Here is a 17,674-nt window from a genome sequence, read left to right as displayed (position 1 = left end):
GTCAGGATGTGGGCGGTTTGGATTTGCTTTGGCATGTGTCATCACGGCTTAACTAGGTTGGAGGGCACGTGAAGCCACCTCTTTGAACGCCTTTCTTCCCATCCCTTGACAGACGCACAGGCCAACCAGACATCGCCAGCACCCAGCAAAGCTTTTCCATACTTTATTCTTGTCATAACCATCCTCTCTTCTGGAGGACCAGTGGGTCAGATTATAGCTTATTTCTTTCTGTCTTAAAACTATACTAACATAACAGAGGCAAGAGGAGGGCATCAGCCCCAACATAAACTACAATTGAAAGGCACTTAGAAACAGGGAAAATACTGACAGCCCAGGCTGGGCAATAGAAACCGCAAATGTGTGTCAGCTGAGGCCTCGTTGCCCAGCAGTATGCTTTGGGAGCAGAGGGCTGTGTTGCAGCTGGGCCCCAGTGAAGGCATACCATGTGCTTGGGAGGCCAGCCTCCCCGTGCCCAGGTGGTTCTTAATCCTTGGCACCATATGGTCCATTGAAGGTGTGCCAGAACCTATCTGGGGGCAGCTTGAGCATGGTGTACAGCTGGCAGAGGAACTCTTGCAGGCCCACAAAAAGAAGTTCCCAGGGGAAAAAATGCCAAGGGAAACACAGGAATGCCCTTCTCTAGGAAGAGGAAATGGAAACATGGAGTAACCCCCCAATACGAGGAGGGCAGTCAAGAGGTAATCTGGGCTGCTCCAGGAGGAACTGAGATGGTGGGGAGTGCAAAGTGGGTGCTGCTGCTCTGCAGGAGTGCAGAAGATGGTGGCATTCGTTGGCAGGACCTGCTTTCAGGGCATGGGGAATGGGCAGCTGGGGCGCCCTGGCTTCTCCTGTTACTCAGGTGGATTGCTTGCCTGCCACTGGCTCAGGCCCGGCACTTTGTCCGCTCAGCCCTGGGCCTCCGCTTTCCCCCAGCCAGCCTTGAGCAGCTCCATAGCACTGACGTGTGGGGACTTTCCCTTGGGAACTCCAACCGCTGCAACATCTCCTCAAATGGCTCTCCTCCCTCAGACCTGTGTGAAGGATGCCAACTTTGCCCAGTGCTCTGCATTCCTAAAAGCAAGGGAGGGAATTCCCTAAAGTTTGCAGGGCAGAAGCAGCACAGGGCCCAGCGCAAAGCCTGATTATTCACCGTCTTTCCATCATCGCTGCCTCTGTAGGTTGTCGCACAGCTTTAATGTAAGGATACTAATAGGGGGAAATGAGCATTTCAATTCCTCCACGTCAGGGAAAGGCCCAATCAGCAGCACACTGGGGTAGTGTGCCTTGTCAGGTCAGGGAGGCCTGAGCCAGGTGCCAGGTGCCAGGTACAAGGCAGGGGGTGGCTGGTAGCAGCTCTCCCATTATGGGATTCTTAACAGCAGTCAAAGGGGAGAGAAAAAGCCCTCTGATAGGATGGCACTGCTGGGCTCCACATGAAGAGGGGAAGGCAGCCTTGGACGCTGAATTCTTGAGGCAAGCTCCCCGCTGGCCTGGTGTTCCTCTGCAGGGGGGTACTTGGGCTATGCTGGGGAGCAGCCAGGCTGAAGCCAGAAGCTGAGAAAAGGGCAGCCTGGCTGCAGAGCCATTATAGCAATGAACCATGCGGCATTGCTTTCTGCATTGGCACTCCTGACCATGAAGTGTTCCTGAATCTGCCCTGCCTGGCATTGGGGGAGAATGGAGTGGGGAGCATTCCTGGCTGCTGCCGTGGGAAGCTGCTTATTGCTTTGCTCAGAAGAGGTGAGCTCCCCTGTCGTGGAAAGCCGCAGTTGCCGTGTGGGGAGGGAGCAGCAAACTGGGAGCATGGAGGGGGGGACGGGACCTTCCTACTTCCCGGTGGCAGCTCAGTGGCTCTCCCTTGCAAACGGTCTTGCCTCACTTGGATTAAAGGCCGGAGCAGCTGCCAGTGTCCCTGGGCAAGCCAATCTTTTCTTCCTTCCAGTCCTCCTCCTCACTCTTCTCTGCTTAGTTCACCACGGCTTGCTTCAGTAAAACGGAGCCAGCTGGGATTACCACCCAGCCTGGTGGCAGGGCTTCAGCAGATCCCGAGTTCGTGCCGGTGGACAGGTCCAGGACGCCCCCGGGGAGCAGCGAGAGGCTGTCCGTGGCTGTCCGCAGCCTGGCCAGCTCCACCCTCTCGCCGGCCACCTTGCAACGCTGGATCCCTGGGGACCGGCCGCTGCCTTTGCTGGGCCGGGCACCGCTCTCCTGCCCTCGCTCAGCGGCCGCCTTGGCAGAGGTGCCAGCCAGCAGGGACACAACTGGCAGCCCCATACTGCCCACCGAGAAGGGGGAGGCCAGCAGGGGGCTCTTGGCCAAGTTCAGGGGGGCCAGCACGGGGCTGGGCAGGCCCGCGATGGCCGCCGTGCCCAGCCCCCCGCAGGCTAAGGTGCTGAGATCCAGGGGGGCCTGGGGGAGCGGGAGGGGTAGGCTGGGGCTGCCAAAGAGGGTGGCTGAGGCAGGGACGACAACCTGTGCCCCACCGAGGTAGGGCCCATCTGCCTCGAGGTGGGGCTTGGCGGGCGGCGGCAGCTTCAGCAACTCCCGCTGCTCATGGGCGATGAAGTGCCCGTGGGCCTTGATGTGCTTCCGGAGGGAGCTGGGGTCGGTGTAACGCTTGTGGCAGCCAGGCATCTTGCAGTAGTAGGGCTTGTCCACATAGTGGGTGCGGGTGTGCTTGAAGCGGTCGCTGGAGTTGGAGTAGCGCTTGTTGCAGCCCTCATAGGGGCAGAGGTAGGGCTTCTCTCCTGGGGGGCAGAGAGGGAGATGCCAAAGGCTAGGCGGGGGGCAGCTGGGGGAAGGGCCCCTTGCTTGCCGCCTGCCCACCCTGCCCACCGTGTGCTTGCCTGGGGCTCGGGGCCGTGGGGTCAGAAGCTGCCTTCTTCCGGTCAGCACGGGGTGGGGCAACCTTGCCCAAGCCCCCAGGCCACCCGTCGCCGCCCTTGTCTGGGGCCGCCTGGGAGATGGTCCGCTGGATGCGTCCAGGGGCAGTGGGTGTGTCTGGGGGGCCCTGCTGGCCAGCGGCACCGCCCCCCCGCGGCTCACCTGTGTGGGAGCGGTTGTGGATCTTCAGGTTTTCCAGCCGGGAGAAGCTCTTGTTGCAGGTGGGGCAGCGGTGGGGCTTCTCGTTGGTGTGCGTGCGGATGTGGATCAGCATCTTGTACCTGTGGGGAAGAGCCGCTCACAGCAAGGTGGCTGGCAGGGAGTCGAGGCTGGGCTCCCTCCCGCCATCCAACCGCCTCGGCACTTCCTGGGGCCGGAGTGGTGGGAGTGCCCCCTGTGCCCGCAGACTCCCTAGGATGGGGCTTCCAAGCAAAGACCACAGCTTCCCGCCAGCTTCTAAGAGTTAGGAGGTCGTTTGCAGGCTGGCCCCTGTGCCTTTGGGCCGCAGGGTCCTGGAGCCAGAGCCAGGAGGCCCACAACCAGCGCTCAGAAGCTTGAGCAGGCCTTCTGCAGACCTCTGATCCTCCATGGAGCATCAGGTTTCTGAGCCAGGGCGTTGCATCCTGTGTGCAAGGCCAGGCTGCTGCGAACCAAGTGCTCTGGTGGCACCCTGCGAGAGGGGCTCCGAGAGAGCGGCTCCGGAGTGGCTCCGGGCATCTGTGTCCCCCTCCCAGAAAGCTTGCTGGCTGGGTAAGGCTGGCCGCCACGCCCTCCAGGCAGCATGTAATGTTACCTGGCATTGAAGCCCCTGCCGTGGCGGGCACAACCCTCCCAGTGGCAGCAGTAGCCGGCATCCTTTTCTGGCTTCACATGGAAGTCGTTGACGTGATCCACGAGGTCTTGCAAGAGGTCGAACAGCTGGTTGCACTGCAGCGGGGGAAAGCAGGGCCTGGGGTTACCAGGGAAGAGCGTAGGCCCTGTGGCTCTGGGCAGGGCTGGCTTTTGTGGGGACCCCGGCAGAGAGACGCCGCTCACCTTTGACCAGCGGCACAGCAGCTGCTTCTGCCCAGCAGCCTCTGAGGAAAGCCGTTTCTCCTTGGGAGGCGCCAGGAAAGCTGAGGCGGGCAGGTGCAGCGACCCCCCTGAGTTCAGAGGCAGGAAGAACTGGAAGGAGCTGCGTAGGCTGTCGATGTAGCGCAGGGACTGCAGGTCCTGGACAGGGCAGAGAGAGGGCCGGAAAGAGCTGGGATGGCTGGCTGTCAGCCGAGCACCCCTCCCCAGCATAGCTGGCGGATGACCAGCTGTACTTCTGTAAAGGGCAGCAAGAGAGGCCCCCTCCCCACTTCCTGGAGAAAACCACTGCCCCCTCCACCAATAAACAATATCCTGCATTTGTGAGAAGAAAAAGCATATTCCCCCTCAAGGGCTGGAAGCAAGACTGGCTACTCAGAAAAGCTTGCTGGACATGGCCAAAAGCCCAGCCAGTGGACAGCCCCTCCGCTTGCAGCCCCGGGATGCCCCCTCGAGCCATTCTGGCAGGGCAAGATGGGGCCCTCCAGTCCTGCTTAGGGGCTGTCAGAGGAGGAAAAAGCCCCTGCGGGTGGCCATTAAGAGCCTCCCCCCGCACCAGACACCCCTTCCCCAAAAGCTACCAAGGTGGAAGGCGGGAACTTCCACAGGGTGCCTATCAGCAGAGACAGCTCAGCAGCTCTTGGGGGGGCTGTGCTGCTGTTTCCCCAACCTGCCTCGCAGGTAACTTGTGGGAACATGCCAAAGGGATTCAGAAACGCGTGGGCACACCCACGTGCTTCATGAACCAGCCTCAGGATGTGGGGCAGAGTTGGAATCCCTTGCCGTCCTCCGCCACCCACCTGTCCCTGACACTCACGCACAAGCTGGAGCAATTCACCAGCTCCCCACCATGCTGCCTATCGGGGGAGACAGACGTGCTGCCGCTGGGGGAGTCCCGGCCTGGCGGAGAAGGGGACAGGCTCAGGTCAACGGTGGGAGGCGAGCAGAACTGGTGGTCCCTCTTGTCTTGGCGTTGGGAGTGTGGCTGGAAGCCTGGAGGGCGCAGAAAGTGCAGCACAGTGATAAGCAAGCAGGACGCCCCCTCCCCCCAAGTCTGGAGCAGCCCAGGCCCCCCCTTCCCTGCCTGCTACTCACGATCAGGAGGGGAGCCGGGGGAGCCCGGGTGCGCTGCCAGGCAGCCCTTGTCCTCCGTGGTCTGGCGCAGAGTCTGGCACTTGGGGCTGCCCAGGGCCCAGTCACGCTTATCCCGCACTGCCCGGAGTCTGGAGACACTCAGCTTGAGGTCCAGGGGCTCGTCCAGGGAATGCATGGGTGGCCAGCAGCAAGGGAGCAGGCTGCTCTGGTCGGCTGTGGCGGGTGGGTCTTTGTGGCCTGCATGGGAATCGGAAATGCAGGGCTGGGCACAGCTGTCCTCTCCAGGCATCCCTGCAGGTGCTGCTTCTCCAACTGGTCCTTTTGCTCTTCCCGCCCCCAGGAAGCAGGGAGCAGGGAAAACCCCCAGGGAGGGCCCTGGTTCGGCCCCACTGGCTGGCTCCTGCCTGGGGCTGCAGGAGGATGCCCGGTGAGGAACCTGGGCTGCCGCCTCCTCTCAGCAAGAAGGGGAAGGCGGGTCATCAGTCACAGCCAGAGGAAAAACCCGGCTGGGCTGGTTGCCCCATGCCCTCCTTCCGCTTCACCAGCTGAAGCCCAAGAGATTTGGGGTGCAAAGAGGGCAGTTGCAAAGGCAGACCACCCTCGCTTGGATCCCGGATCTAGTTTTGTAGGTGCCAGCTCCCACCTCCCCCACAGGAATGGCTCCCAGTTGCAAACAGCTGCTCCTTGTTTTTGCCTGCAGACTGTGGAGCTGCAAACAGGCAGGAGGGGGGTGCTTTCCGACCCAGGGTGGGGAAAGGGTGGCAGCAGGGGTGGCTTGAAAACACCCATCCCCCAAGGCAGAGAAGTAAGGTGGGCAGACAAGGAGGAAGCCTGGCCACAGGATGATGCTTGGGAACTAGGAAATAAGCCCCAAGGCTTATTAAATCACATTTTCGAGGAGGCCTGAGTGAAATGAGAGAACCCACTCGCTCATACACGCAGCCGCATAGGGAGGGACACAGAGTCCTGGCTTTCCAGGCCAGCAGGTCTTGGCTTCCAGCTGGAATGGTATGAGCCAGTATCAGCACCCCCCCCACACCATGATCCGGGGTTGTTCTGCAGAGGGGCTTCTTGGGTGCTGAACACCAGTTGCTCTTTTGTGTCTATGCCCGGACAGGCAGAACAGCAAAAGGCAGGGACAAAACGCTTTCAGGCTCCGGGGCTGGCAGGCGGAATCCCCCAGACTGTCCCCTGGGAGCCTGGGGGGCCCAGAGCCAGAAGAAGCCCAGGCATCTGGCTTGCGGGCGCCCAGGCCAGCTGTGGGAAATCACTTGTGGGGCTGCTTAAATGGGGGGCAGCAAGGGAGGGAGTGGGCAGGAAAGGGCGCGGCTGGAGGAGCCCGTCGCTGCTGGCTGTGCCCAGCCCGCCCCTCCTCCCCAATGGCGGCCCCCTCCCTGCAGCTCAGCTGGCTGAAGAATGAACTGGCACAGAGCAGCTCCCAGACGCTCCAGGGATAAACACAGCGCACACGTCCACGCCCTCCCTCCCGAGCCAAGACCTCGCCTGCTGCTGCTGCTGCCACGTGCTCCCCACCCTCTTCCTCTCTCCCCCTCACAAGGCGGCCCGCTCTCCTGCAGCTTGCCGGGGGTGGGGGGAGCGGTCTCCACACCTGAGCACCGCCAGGGGCACTGCTGTTCAGCGCTCTGCTTATGCTCAGAGTGCACACCAGTGCTGCTGTGCTGCCACCACCAACCTGCCCCAAGAAACTGGCCCGCAGGCCCTCCTCGGAGGCAGCTCCGCCCGGAGGCTCCAGGCCTCCGGGCCATGGTGTGTTCCTTTTCCTTTGGCTCTGACCCCTCCTGCGTCCCAGCCAGCCAGGGAGCACCCGCCCTGTCTGCAGCAGCTGAAGCCAAGGGCAGGACTGGCACATGAATGGGAGGCATGCCCTCCCTCCCTCCCTCCCTCCCTCCCTCCCTCCCTCCCTCCCTTCCTTCCTTCCTTCCTTCCTTCCTTCCTTCCTTCCTTCCAGCAAAGGAGCAGGAGGAGGGAGCCAGGACTTCCACAGGGCCCCACGCTCCCCCTGCAGTTTCTGTGGGCCTAGTATGCTGTGCCCTCCCTCCCCCACCAGGCTCTGGGCAGCACCTGCGAACTCACCCGACCCGGATGGTGCAGGCCAGGTCCTGCTTGTTCTCCCTGCTGGCCTTGGCACCGGGCCACACCAGGCTGCGGCTCAGACATGATGGAATGCACAAGCACCTCCCCTGGAACTGTGGGGGGGGGCGGGAGCCAGGCCCAGGCGGGCAAAATGAGAGAAAGGAACCTCAGCAAGGCCAGCTCTGTGTCTGCAATGCAGAGGCGGGGGGGGGGGGGATCGCAATGCTGCGTCCAAGCAAAGGGGAGGCAAAGGTCTCGCAGCCCCAGCAACACACACACACACTCTCCATGCTCTGCTAGTCCAGCCTGAGGCTCAGTGGGGACAGCAGGCCTTTCTAGCATTGCTGCCATGCCACACCCAAGCCAAGGCTGTGGCTCTTCGTGATGCCCAACTCCACTTCCTGTGACCCAGTGAACGGGGGTGGGGTGGGCAGTGCGAAAGGAGGTGCAAGCTAGCCGGGCACAGACTGCCTGAGAGCTGCTGCAACTGGAGGGGCCCTGCCTTGGCTTAAGGCTAAACCAGACCCAGCAGCTCAAAAAGGCCTCTGGTGCTGCCAGAACCTGCGCCTGACCCAAATGGGGGTGGGATTCCCCACCCACTTCGGAGGGCAATGGAGTCAGGGCTGACAAGGTGGACCCAGAAGGGAGCCACCGGGCCGATCACATAAGGAGGAAGCTGGTGAGAGATCAGACCCCATTCCATCCCTTGCCCCCCCCCCAAGATACAGTCCCAGATCCTCTGGGACAGCCCAGGGGAGCCCTTGCCCCACCTGCCAGTTGGCGGGGGGGGGTACTGTTTACCTCAGGCCCAGGGAGAGGTGTAGAGTCGAGCCAGCCCTCCCCTCCGCTCCCCAGGCCATAAGCCTCAGGCTGGCACTCGGGCCCTGCTCTAGTCCGCTTGCAGGGCCCCCCATGTTTGCCACGCCACTCCATCTTCTGGGCAGGGAGGTCTGTCAGAGCCCCTTTTGCTCTCAGAGCCTGCTCTTCCCTTAGCAGGGAGGGACTGGCCCCTCCCCCCCAAGGAATGCCCAGAGCAGAGTCCTGCCCTGCCTGAGGCCTCTTGCGTGCGCTCCCGTGCCAGGTGCCTCCTGGCAGAAGAGACTCTGGCCTGCTTCAACAAAGCCCTTGTGGGCGCCGGAACCAAGCGCATGGCCAGGGGCCTCCCATCACCTGCTCCTCCTTCCCTGCCAGGAGAGGCCCAGGGCCACACAGCAGGCTTCAGACCAACTGAGGAGGACGGAGGCCAGGGCTCAAGAATGCTTCCCTGCAGGGCCCTGGGCGGTCTGGGGGAGGCACCACCACGTCCTCAGGATGTGGGCACCCTTTCCCCGGGCAGAGTCCAGATTGCTAAAGGTGCAGCTGCTGCCCCTGCCGTCCAGAACGGCCCTGCGGCCTCCGTGGAGTCTGGCCTCCTCCCGCCCCCAGCCATATTCCAGTGGCCTCTCGCTGGATTCCTGAGCTGCTCCCAGGAGCTGGGCTGGGTGGGACACTCTGGATGGGAAGTGGCTCCCCCGCCCCCCCTGCAGCCGCAGCCGCAGCTGCCAAACCAAACTGGCCCTGGAGCGGAACATTCCTGGGAACGAGCCTTCCCAGAATCCAGAGGAAGTAGACCAGCAGAGGAGGCAGCCCCTGCCCAAGGGCCAAGGGAGGAGGGGGCTGGCCAGCCGGCTGGCCACCCTCTGCAGATGTGTGGAGCACCCAATGCCCCTCCAGTGTTGGCCTGCAGCTTCTCCACTGGTCTGGAGAGAGAGAGGAACCCTAAGCCTGCCCCTCCATGCTGGGGGGGAGGGGGAGGAAGAGCATCCAAGCCAAGCCTGGCAGATGGACAGAAGCACCCCTGCTGGAAAGACACCCCCCCCCCCCAGTTCTTCTGTCCTCTTAACACTTGGATGCTTAGCTCAGCCTGAGCAGGGAGGGAGAGGCTGAACCGCTGGGCATTTGGGGGCCAGAGCTGCCCCCCCCGCTGCTGCACGCCTGGGCCCAGCTACTTGATGCCTGGCAGACTCACCCCACCACTTCCCTCCTGTCCTGACTCATATCGGCCCCAGCCAGGCAGGGACTGGATGTGGTCAGGAAGCAGCCAAGAAGTTTGTTTCGGTTGCCGGCAGCCGCCAAAGAACACAGTGGCCAGGCCCTCCCCGGCACAGACACCGCCCGCCCATGGCAGGAGTGTTCTCCTCCCGGCCGTCCCTGGCTCACCAGCAGCCAGGCCCATTTGAGGCCTGAGGTGGGCCGCGCGGTTCTCTCCAGCGGGCTCATTGTGTCAGGATGGCACCGCTGGCGGGGAAGAGCTACTGCATGGCGTTTGAATACCACAGCGCCTGAAGGGGAGAGACCCCTTACACGGCAACCTCTGCGGAAATGGGGGGCAGTTTAAAAAGCAGCTGGTAGCTCTGCCAGGGCAGAAGAGTCTACTGGCCAGATCCCTGCAGGTGGCCCTTGGCTGAGAGGCTCCAGGCTTAGGGCCATATGCAGAAGCAGCAGCCCCACACTTCCGGTATCCAAAACCACAAGCTGCTAGTCCTCTTCAACTGGGAGTTGATCTGCCTTCTTATACCCTGCTAACTCTCTGCCCTGCAACCCCTCAGGAAAGATCTCTGGGGAGCAGAACGGGTGCCTTTTCCCAACTATGACCACCAGTGACCTAGTAGATCAATGGATCACAGCTTGTTAAACCTTTTGAGTAAATATGTATGCCAGAGAGTATTTATTTTTATTTATCTGTGACACTGTTTCCACCAAAACAGGACTCAGGACACCTATAATAAATTACCAACAAAATCCATCTGGTTACCTTATCTGTCCTTCCTCTACAACTCCATGAAACAGTTAGGACTAAAAGATCAGCATTCATGATAAACAAAATTGGTATGAAGCAAGAGTACTTAACTAAATTAAGAGCTACTTCAACAAATGGCCTGAATTAAACTCCCAATGCCCCTCCGATAGAGATGCAGTTGGCAGTCGGGGGGCCTGGCTGGGGGTCCCTGGAGGTCCCTCAAATGTGCACCCACCAGCAGGAAGGCAAAGGAGGACCTGTCTAGTTCACGACTGCCCCAGCCAGCTGTTCCACTGAGGTGCCACTTCCTCCCACTAACCAGCTCCAGCCACTCTTCTTGATAGGGCTTTTCAACCACCTTTCAACATCGCCCCACATCGCTAGGAACTGGCACTGCTGGGGCACTGGCAAACATGCTCCTGGCCATGATCCAGGCACCCAGCAGGCTCCTCCCAATCTGCCATGGCGAGCACAACCCCACCCTCCCTCTTTGATAGGGACCCCCTGCTCAGGTGGCAGGCAGCCTCATGCCTGCTCCCTGCCATGGAGGGACTGCCCTCCTCCGGCTGCTGTTCTGGGATCCTGGCTGGGGAGTGGGGGGCAACTCATGGTGCTCCTTCCTGCCCACTAATGGAGTGGGAGGGAGAGGACTTTGCCCCAAGACCACAAAGCCAAGCGGAAAGATCCCAGAAGATCGCCCGGCAGAGCTCTCCCTTTCTAGAATGTATGTGCGAAATTAACGCCAAGCAGTGGAGAGGCCTCCCCTCTGAGATGCCAAACCAGCCTGAGACCCCCCTGCAGAAAACAAACCCTGCAGGGGAACGCCAGGTGTGACTATCAAAGCAGTGTGGGGAGGGGGGTAAGGCCATCAGATTCTGTTTGTCTGCTGGCAGATTCCCACTGCCTTGGCCACTGGGGCGGGGGAGCTTTGGGAAAGCACCACACCTGGGGAAGCCACAGGAAAGGGCAACCCAAGGGCACCCAGCTGGATGTGAGACTGGACAGCTATGGGGCAGCGAAGGCTGGACTGTGCAGTCAAGCAACCCCAGAAAACAACTAAGGACAGTGCCTGGGCCAGGGCTCTTTTTAGCTGTCAGTGCCCCTTCTCCTTGGTGGCCAGCTCACCTCCTGGGGAGGGCAGCTCTTTTCCTGCCCACCCCACCACCAAATATTCCACAGGCCAGGACATCTGTCCTCACCCACACTTGTCCAGCTGCGCGCAGCGCTGTCTCTTTGGATGCGAGACACACTGAGCAGCCAGTAGTATCCTGAGTGGCTGCTTTATTTTATTTATTTATTTATTTATTTATTTTATTAAATTTTGCCACCGCCCATCTCCCCCCAAAGGGGGACTTGGGCACTTTACAACAAGAAATCTTTACCTGGGCAGCTGCCAGGCCCCAAGTGGTCTGCAGAGACACAGCTGTAACGCGAGGCCAGCCAGAAATGGGGGTGAGTGGGGAGGAGGAAAGGACCAGCAGGCCCCAGGACAGGGCGCATGTTCTGCCCCAGACCGCTGAGTGGAGGGGCAGCCCTGGGGCAACTCTGTGGAGGACAAGGCAGGCCTGGAGGGGCCTCCTCGGGGTTGCCAGTAGGGACCCGGGCTGGGAGGAGCACCCAGGGGACAGGCCACTAGTTCCTCCTAAGGAAGAGCAACCAGGAGTATCTCCAGAAAAGGGGCCCCTTGGCAGCACAGCTGGGACTGCAGGAGCCCAGAATCCTGGATCAGCACACCCCCTCCCCTTACAACTGCATGTCCCCGTGATTCCCCAAATCTAAAACGTGATCTGCAGGATTAGACCAGGGGCCTATCCAGATCCCATTCCATAGCAGGCTGCCAATGAAAACTGCTGATTCCAGCACACAGCAATATGCAGCCCCCTCTCCATGTCTTGGTCTAATCCCACAGGTTGGTAGCCCCTGGATCAAGAACAAAAGGGGTCTTGGGGGTCATGCAGTCTGACCTCCTTCCCAGACAGAATCCACTCTTAACGGCATCCCAGCAGACAGCCACCTGCCCAGACCCGCGGCCGTGTGGGCTTGTGGGAGTGAATGCCACAGGGCACCCAGGAAGCCTGGCCCGAGCGAGACCTTCCAGCCTTGGCCACCCTGAAGCTGAAGCGGCGCCAAATCCGGCCAAAGGGAACGGTGCTGGGGCAGGGCCGAGGTGGGCCTTGCGCCCCAGGAGCTGCCGTGGGAGTCCAGACAAGCCCCCTGATGCGCCTCCCTCAGCCCGTGGATGCTCCCTGCCATGGCAGCCGCCGGCACTCTGGTACTGCCCGGGCAGGGCAGGGCAGCAGGAGACGCTGGGAAGGCTTTTGCACCTAGAAAGAGGGGTGACCGCCTGGCATAACAGAGACACCGAGACTGGCTTTTTCCTCTCCCCTTCCCCTTCCGGAAATTGGGGGCAGCCAGAGCCTTTGCCCAGAGGAGGCGAATGCCCCTTCAGAACAGGCGAGAGAAGTGATCCTGCATTGACCAATGGAACTCCCTGCCACAAAATGTGCTAAGGGCTAGCAGTTTTACATGGCTTTAGAAAATGCATTTATAGAGGTGTGAGGTCTCCAGCAGACAGTCAGGACTTGAGAACCCCAAAGAGCTTCAAACTTAAAGGAGGCCGCTCAAATGGTGTAACAAATATCGGTGGGGGGTATATTTGAGCCCCGCCCGTCTTAGTCTTTGAAGATCTCCAGCAGGATGAGGAATGGGGCTCTCGGGACTTTCGGCTGCCCTGCCAGACCAGCAAGGGAATGCTTGATGCCCCGCAGCCAGGCAGGCTCCTTGTGAGCCCTCCCCTTTAGGCATCACTGTGCCCCCTCCTGCCCTGAGTCAACTGCCCTCCAAACTGCGGCTCCCTCATGGCCGCAGGGCTCATCCAACCACAGGCGGTGGGCAAGAGGTCAGCGCTGGCTGGGCGGGGAAGGTGCTCCGCCCTGCGAAGAGAAGGGAGTGAGGGCGGGTAAGCCACAGAGACAGGCAGAGCAGTTTCTGGGAAAGTGCCCCCCCCCCCAGCAAGCACAGGTCTTGATGCTGGGCAGAAAATGCCAGTCCTGCAGGAGAAACCCTGTTCCACCATGCCTGCCAACCAGGTGAGGAAGGGCGGAGGGCCCCTGGGCAGTCGCCCTTGCAGCACCCTCCACTGCACTGCTTGGGTGAAGCCAGGAGAGGCCAGGAGGCCATGGAATGGAGGGAGAAGCGGGGGCAAGGTCAAGCCCATCTCCTGCTCTGGAGAAGCCACCCAGCCCGGGAGACAGAGCACCCCCTTGTGCCCAGCACGGACAGTGGCCTTCCCTGGCATCCTTCCCTGCTGGTTGCGGGGGGGGGGGGGGGGGAGGCACGGAGTGCAGTGGCCTTACCTAGGGTTTCCTGCTCATCTGCTGGGGCATTTGCTGCTAAGCCACGCATAAGTGGCAGCCAGCAGGGAGGGGAAAGATGCCTTGCAAGGACATTCCTGATCTTCCTGGTCCTCTGCTGGCTCCCCACCCAAACCACACATCTGTCTTGCTCAGACCCTCCACCCTGACAGACCACCTGGGGTTGTGGGTCTTGGTCCTTCCAGCCCGGCCCAGGAGGTGCCATCCGGGTAGGTGCTCTGCCCTGGAAACCCCCTTTCCCGTTGGAGTGGTCCAGCTAGAAGATCTGGGGCCGGGCAGGCTGGAGGAGACCGGGAGGGCAGGACTCTGCTGGCCAGAAGGGGATCCCTGCCGCCTGGCCCCCAGGGTCCCAAGAGCCTGCTAGTCCAAAACCCCCAGCTAAGAAGGGCCACCCCAGGGCCCCTGGATTCCCACCCGGGCAGAGGGAGGGAACGCCCTCGGCCCCAGACGCGGAGATCCCAGGCCCCGTAGTTCCTCCTCCCTTCCTCCCCTTCAGGCTGCCTGGAAGGTCCAGGAAGGGGTCACCTCAACCCGGGCAGGGGCTTTGCTGGGGCAGAAGGCGCCGCAGCCCGCCGATCGTCGCCCGGGCGGCCTCCCCCGACCTTCCGCGGAGAACTACGCTGCGAAGACCCCCAGCTAAGGCGCGCTCCAGCCCCCAGTGGCGCAAAGAAAGACGCCGAGGGAACGGGCGGCGGGGAGCGGCCAGAGGGACAATGGCTTCCAGCAAGTGGCAGGCGTCGCTTCGGCCGTCATCAAGGCCGCCCCCCGGCCCCATCCATCGCCCCCTCGGCTCCGAAAGGCGCCATCTCCCTCCCCGACCGACCGGCCGCCCTCGCCCCCTTCGCCTTACCTTGGCGCTGGCCGGGTTGAGGGAGGCGTCTCCGCACGGCTTTGTGCGCGCCCCCAGCGGCCAGGCGACGGGGCAGAAGGGCGCGGGAGGGCGCGGGGTGCCTCCCCGTTGCAAGGGCCCTGGGCAGAACTTCACCCGCGGGAGCGACCTCCGGGGGGCGCCTTGCCGCTCCGCCTCGGCCACCCCCGCCGGCACCGATGGGGCGCACCGCCGCAGCGCCACATCTGCGCCTCGGCAGGGCGGGCGGGCGGAGGAGTTGCAGCGCAAGCGAGGGCGGCGGCGGGGGAGGCGCAGGGGAGGGTCTGTTCTGCTCCCCTCCCCCAGCTCTCCGGCCGCGGGGGGCAAGCCCTCCTCGGATCAGAGGCGGTCGCCTGTGCGAGGAGAGAGGAGAGGCGGGGGCGGTGCGGAGCGGAGGCGGGGGCAGGCAGAGCGAGCGTCCCCGTCCCCTTGGCCGGATCCCCCACCTCCGGCCGCGGAGCTACGGAAGAATGGTCAGCTTCCCGCGCCAGCTTGGGAGGAGTGGCGCCCCCGCGCCCGCCGAGGGGGCGGAGAGGGGAGCGCGCGCGCCCGCCTCTTCCGCAGGCGGCCGGCGCCGGATAGCAGGCAGCGGCAGGGGCGCGGGGCGGCTCAGCGATCGCGCCGCGCGCCGTCTCCTAGCCGGCTTCCTGACCGGACGTGCCCGGACGCTGCCTTTCTGGGCACCCGAGGGGCGCTCCCGGGAAATCACCGCTCTGCGCGGTCGGGCACTGGGAGCAGCGGCAACGGAGGTAGAATGGGACTCGCACGGCCGCCGTTCCGCGGGAGAACGGGGACGCGGGCAGGCCTCTCGCGCAGGCCGCGGAAGGAAAAGGGTGACGCCCGCCGCCCTCGGCTGCTGCCCGGCGCCCAGATTCGCTCTGGGACTCGGCCGCTTCACGCTCGGGCGCGGGCTTGCCCGTCCCAGAGGTTCCGCGCGGGGCAGCCCTTCAGCCCTGCTGCGGACGGCCTGGCGCCTTCGGGGCCGTCTCTCTCGGGAACCGGCAGCGGCAGCGGCAGCGGCAGCAGCGGCCGCTTCCGGGTTCCAGCAGAGCCTCCCGGAGATCAGCCCCCGCGCTCCTCCGATGCCGCGGCCGCCCGCTCGATCGCGCTCCTGCTTTTTCTTGGCCGGGGTCTGCTCCGGTGGGGCCCCCACGAGAGCCCGCGAAAGGGACGTGGAGGCCGGAGGCGAGGCCGCCTGGAGCCTAACCGGCCGGCGGACTTCGGGGCCCCTCCCTCCCGGCGCACCCCCGCCCGGGCGCCGGCGGACTGGCGGGCGGTGTTCCCCTGGCGCGGATGGCACCGCGGGCCGCGGCGCCTCCTTCCGGAAGCTGGACGCCGGGGGCGAGCGGTGGGTTGGGGCGCGCGCCCGCCCAGATAGGAGGCGCGGGGGCCGGCGCGGCAGGAGGAGCCGCCCGCCCGGGCGGAGGCGCCCTCGCCGGGCCCGGTCGGCGGGTGGGTGGGCGGCCGCGGCGCCGCAGAAAGGGGACCCTGGGCTGCTTCGTGGGAGGCCGGCCTCGGTTTCCTTGCGGCGCCATCCCTCCGAAGAGGCCTCCTCTCCCGGCCTGGGTGCTTCGCTCTTCGGCCCCCATCCGCCGATTCCTGGTGGGCAGGCTCCGCGGCCTCTCGAGCTCCCCCGGGCTCCCTGCCGCTTCCTCCTCTGCCTGCGGGGGATGCCTCAGGCGCCGCTCTTTCTGCCCTCTGCCCGAAGGAAGGGGCGCGCGCCGGTCACCGGGCCTCCTGCCTCCCCGGAGGAAGTCCACTGCGTCTTCGCTGGGAGAGGCCTGGCCTGGCCCGGCCACTTCTCAGAGGAGTGCCTCAGGGCAGCCCGGATGACTGAGGCTGTTCCCTGGTCCTGCTGGAGCAAGTCCCCCAAAGGTGGCACCACAGCCCTTTCCCCATTGTGTGACAGACCCCGGGGGCCACCTCTCAGGATACCTCCCACCCCCGTGCCCATCTTCAGAAACTTGCAGAACCTGAGGCCCAGGACTTCCTCTGCGGGTGTAGGGGCCCTCTTTGTCCCGGTGGTCCTCCCCAGACACGTTTTGGAGCATCTGCTGGGGGGCTTCACCGGTGAAGTAGGCAAGTAGCTGCCTGTCACCAAAGACTACTAAGCCCAACCTCCAGCACTGCAGACGGGGTGGGCATCTGCCATGTTTCAGGAATGGGACTCCTTCAGCTGGTCTCCTTTCCAGACTGGCATCTCAGTAGCCAAATCTGCAGCACATGGTGTAATGGTCACCCGTCTTTTTAATCACATTTCTATTGGGATGCGCAACCCTTTTGCCAGAGAGATTCAGGATAAAGGATGCAAGATCCTTCCAGCTGGCCTTCCCAACAGCTGGGTGAGGTAGGCTATGCTGAGAAAGCCCAAAGGCAGAGGGGGACTTAAATTCAATTGACCAGCATGCCCATGCCATTTTCGGGGTGTGATGGTGTGCCAGGTGTTGGATAAGAATGGTAGTCAAAGCAGCTTGAGGCCGCTGCTTAGGGAAAGCATCCCTAAACGTGCCCCACATGGGGTAACTTACTACATTCCCTCACAGTTAACGCCATCACTTTTTAGGGTGTCCAAGGGAATAGCTGAAATTGATTCATCTGAAACCAGGTTTGAACCTGGCCTCTTACGTAGATTATTTCTGTGCTTCTGTGCGCATCTGTCTTTGTCCAGCAAAGCCTGCTAGTCCCAAACAAGAGAAGCAGAGTTGTGGGGGGGACTGTAAATAATGCCCGGTGCTTTGCCATTGCCACTAGCAAGGCCAGGCAGCGCCTTTGAAGGGATAAAGGCCAAAAGGCGGCAGCTGCTCTCTGAACCTGCTTCCCAGGTTCACCAGGCAGCAGCTGAGCTTTGCAGGAGGAGGGAGGTGGGTGGCGGCAGGACTCTGGCCTTTTCAGCACACTATCCAAGAAGGGTGCTTCGTTCACTCAGGTATTTTGGGAACAGTATTTAATGCTTCAGTCCTCTGCACTTTTCTTTTGTTGCCGGAATTGTTCTTACGTGCTGGTGATGATTCTATCTCACTTCTTCTGCCCTGTTTTATTGGCATCTTGTATTTTATGTTTGTGATTTGTCTGCCATGCAGAAAATTTTGGATTTGGGTCAGTTTAAAATGGGAGAAAGCAAATAAACTCTCAAACTAGATGGCTGTGCTGCATTCTCTTAGCCACGAGGGGGAGCACCTCTACCTAGCTGCTGTGCAGACCCTCCTCAGCAACAGCGGGGGGGGGGGGGCACTGAGCATTTCCCCTGAGCATCCAACTGTTTCTAGGACAATCTGTCTCTAGCAAAGACAGGCTGCATATTGCTCCCCACTGTATGGGGCTGAAACGCTCTGGTTCCGAGGGTGGGTGATGAAGACACTGGTCCCTGCCTGGGCCCCCAAGGAAAGTGTCTGCCCCCAAATCCCTATTGGATTGGATCCCTGGGATCACAGAACAGACTGGGAGGCCAGGATACCTTGAGCAGGACAGGGATCCTCCCTCCTGCCTTCCCGTTCTGTCCCTTCCATAGAG

The 17,674-nt window shown here is 62.2% G+C and overlaps 1 protein-coding gene across 2 annotated transcripts; it reads right to left on the bottom strand.

Annotated features, from left to right (window-relative positions):
• Positions 1–547: 547 nt before the first annotated feature.
• On the bottom strand, positions 548–14,226 carry GLIS2 (GLIS family zinc finger 2). Of its 2 annotated transcripts, XM_063314795.1 has the most exons (7): positions 14,147–14,226; positions 5,050–5,286; positions 4,772–4,947; positions 3,919–4,095; positions 3,677–3,810; positions 3,046–3,164; positions 548–2,747 (listed from the first exon to the last, which is right to left on the bottom strand). In XM_063314795.1, exons 2-7 carry the CDS (start codon positions 5,222–5,224, stop codon positions 1,966–1,968), a joined length of 1,563 nt encoding a protein of 520 aa, XP_063170865.1. In that variant the 5' UTR covers positions 5,225–5,286; positions 14,147–14,226; the 3' UTR covers positions 548–1,965. The 2 variants fall into 2 exon arrangements, with proteins under 2 accessions (XP_063170865.1, XP_063170863.1); XM_063314793.1 differs by lacking the exon at positions 14,147–14,226 and having other exon boundaries at positions 5,050–5,353.
• Positions 14,227–17,674: the final 3,448 nt, after the last annotated feature.

The sequence above is a fragment of the Candoia aspera genome, chromosome 14, assembly GCF_035149785.1.
Source record: "Candoia aspera isolate rCanAsp1 chromosome 14, rCanAsp1.hap2, whole genome shotgun sequence".
Taxonomy (NCBI): domain Eukaryota; kingdom Metazoa; phylum Chordata; class Lepidosauria; order Squamata; family Boidae; genus Candoia; species Candoia aspera.
The sequence above is the reverse complement of the archived record's forward strand: the minus strand, read 5'-3'. Positions and strand labels throughout refer to the sequence as shown.

What these genes read in the sequence shown, in the direction of transcription:
- GLIS2 (XM_063314793.1), bottom strand. Translation starts at nt 5,338, where the DNA reads ATGCCTGGAGAGGACAGCTGTGCCCAGCCCTGCATTTCCGATTCCCAT. An exon ending in TGAATTGCTCCAGCTTGTGC is followed by an intron (nt 4,096 to 4,771) that starts GTGAGTGTCAGG and finishes TGCCCTGTCCAG; the next exon opens with GACCTGCAGTCCCTGCGCTA. An exon ending in GGCAGGGGCTTCAATGCCAG is followed by an intron (nt 3,165 to 3,676) that starts GTAACATTACAT and finishes TCTTCCCCACAG; the next exon opens with GTACAAGATGCTGATCCACA.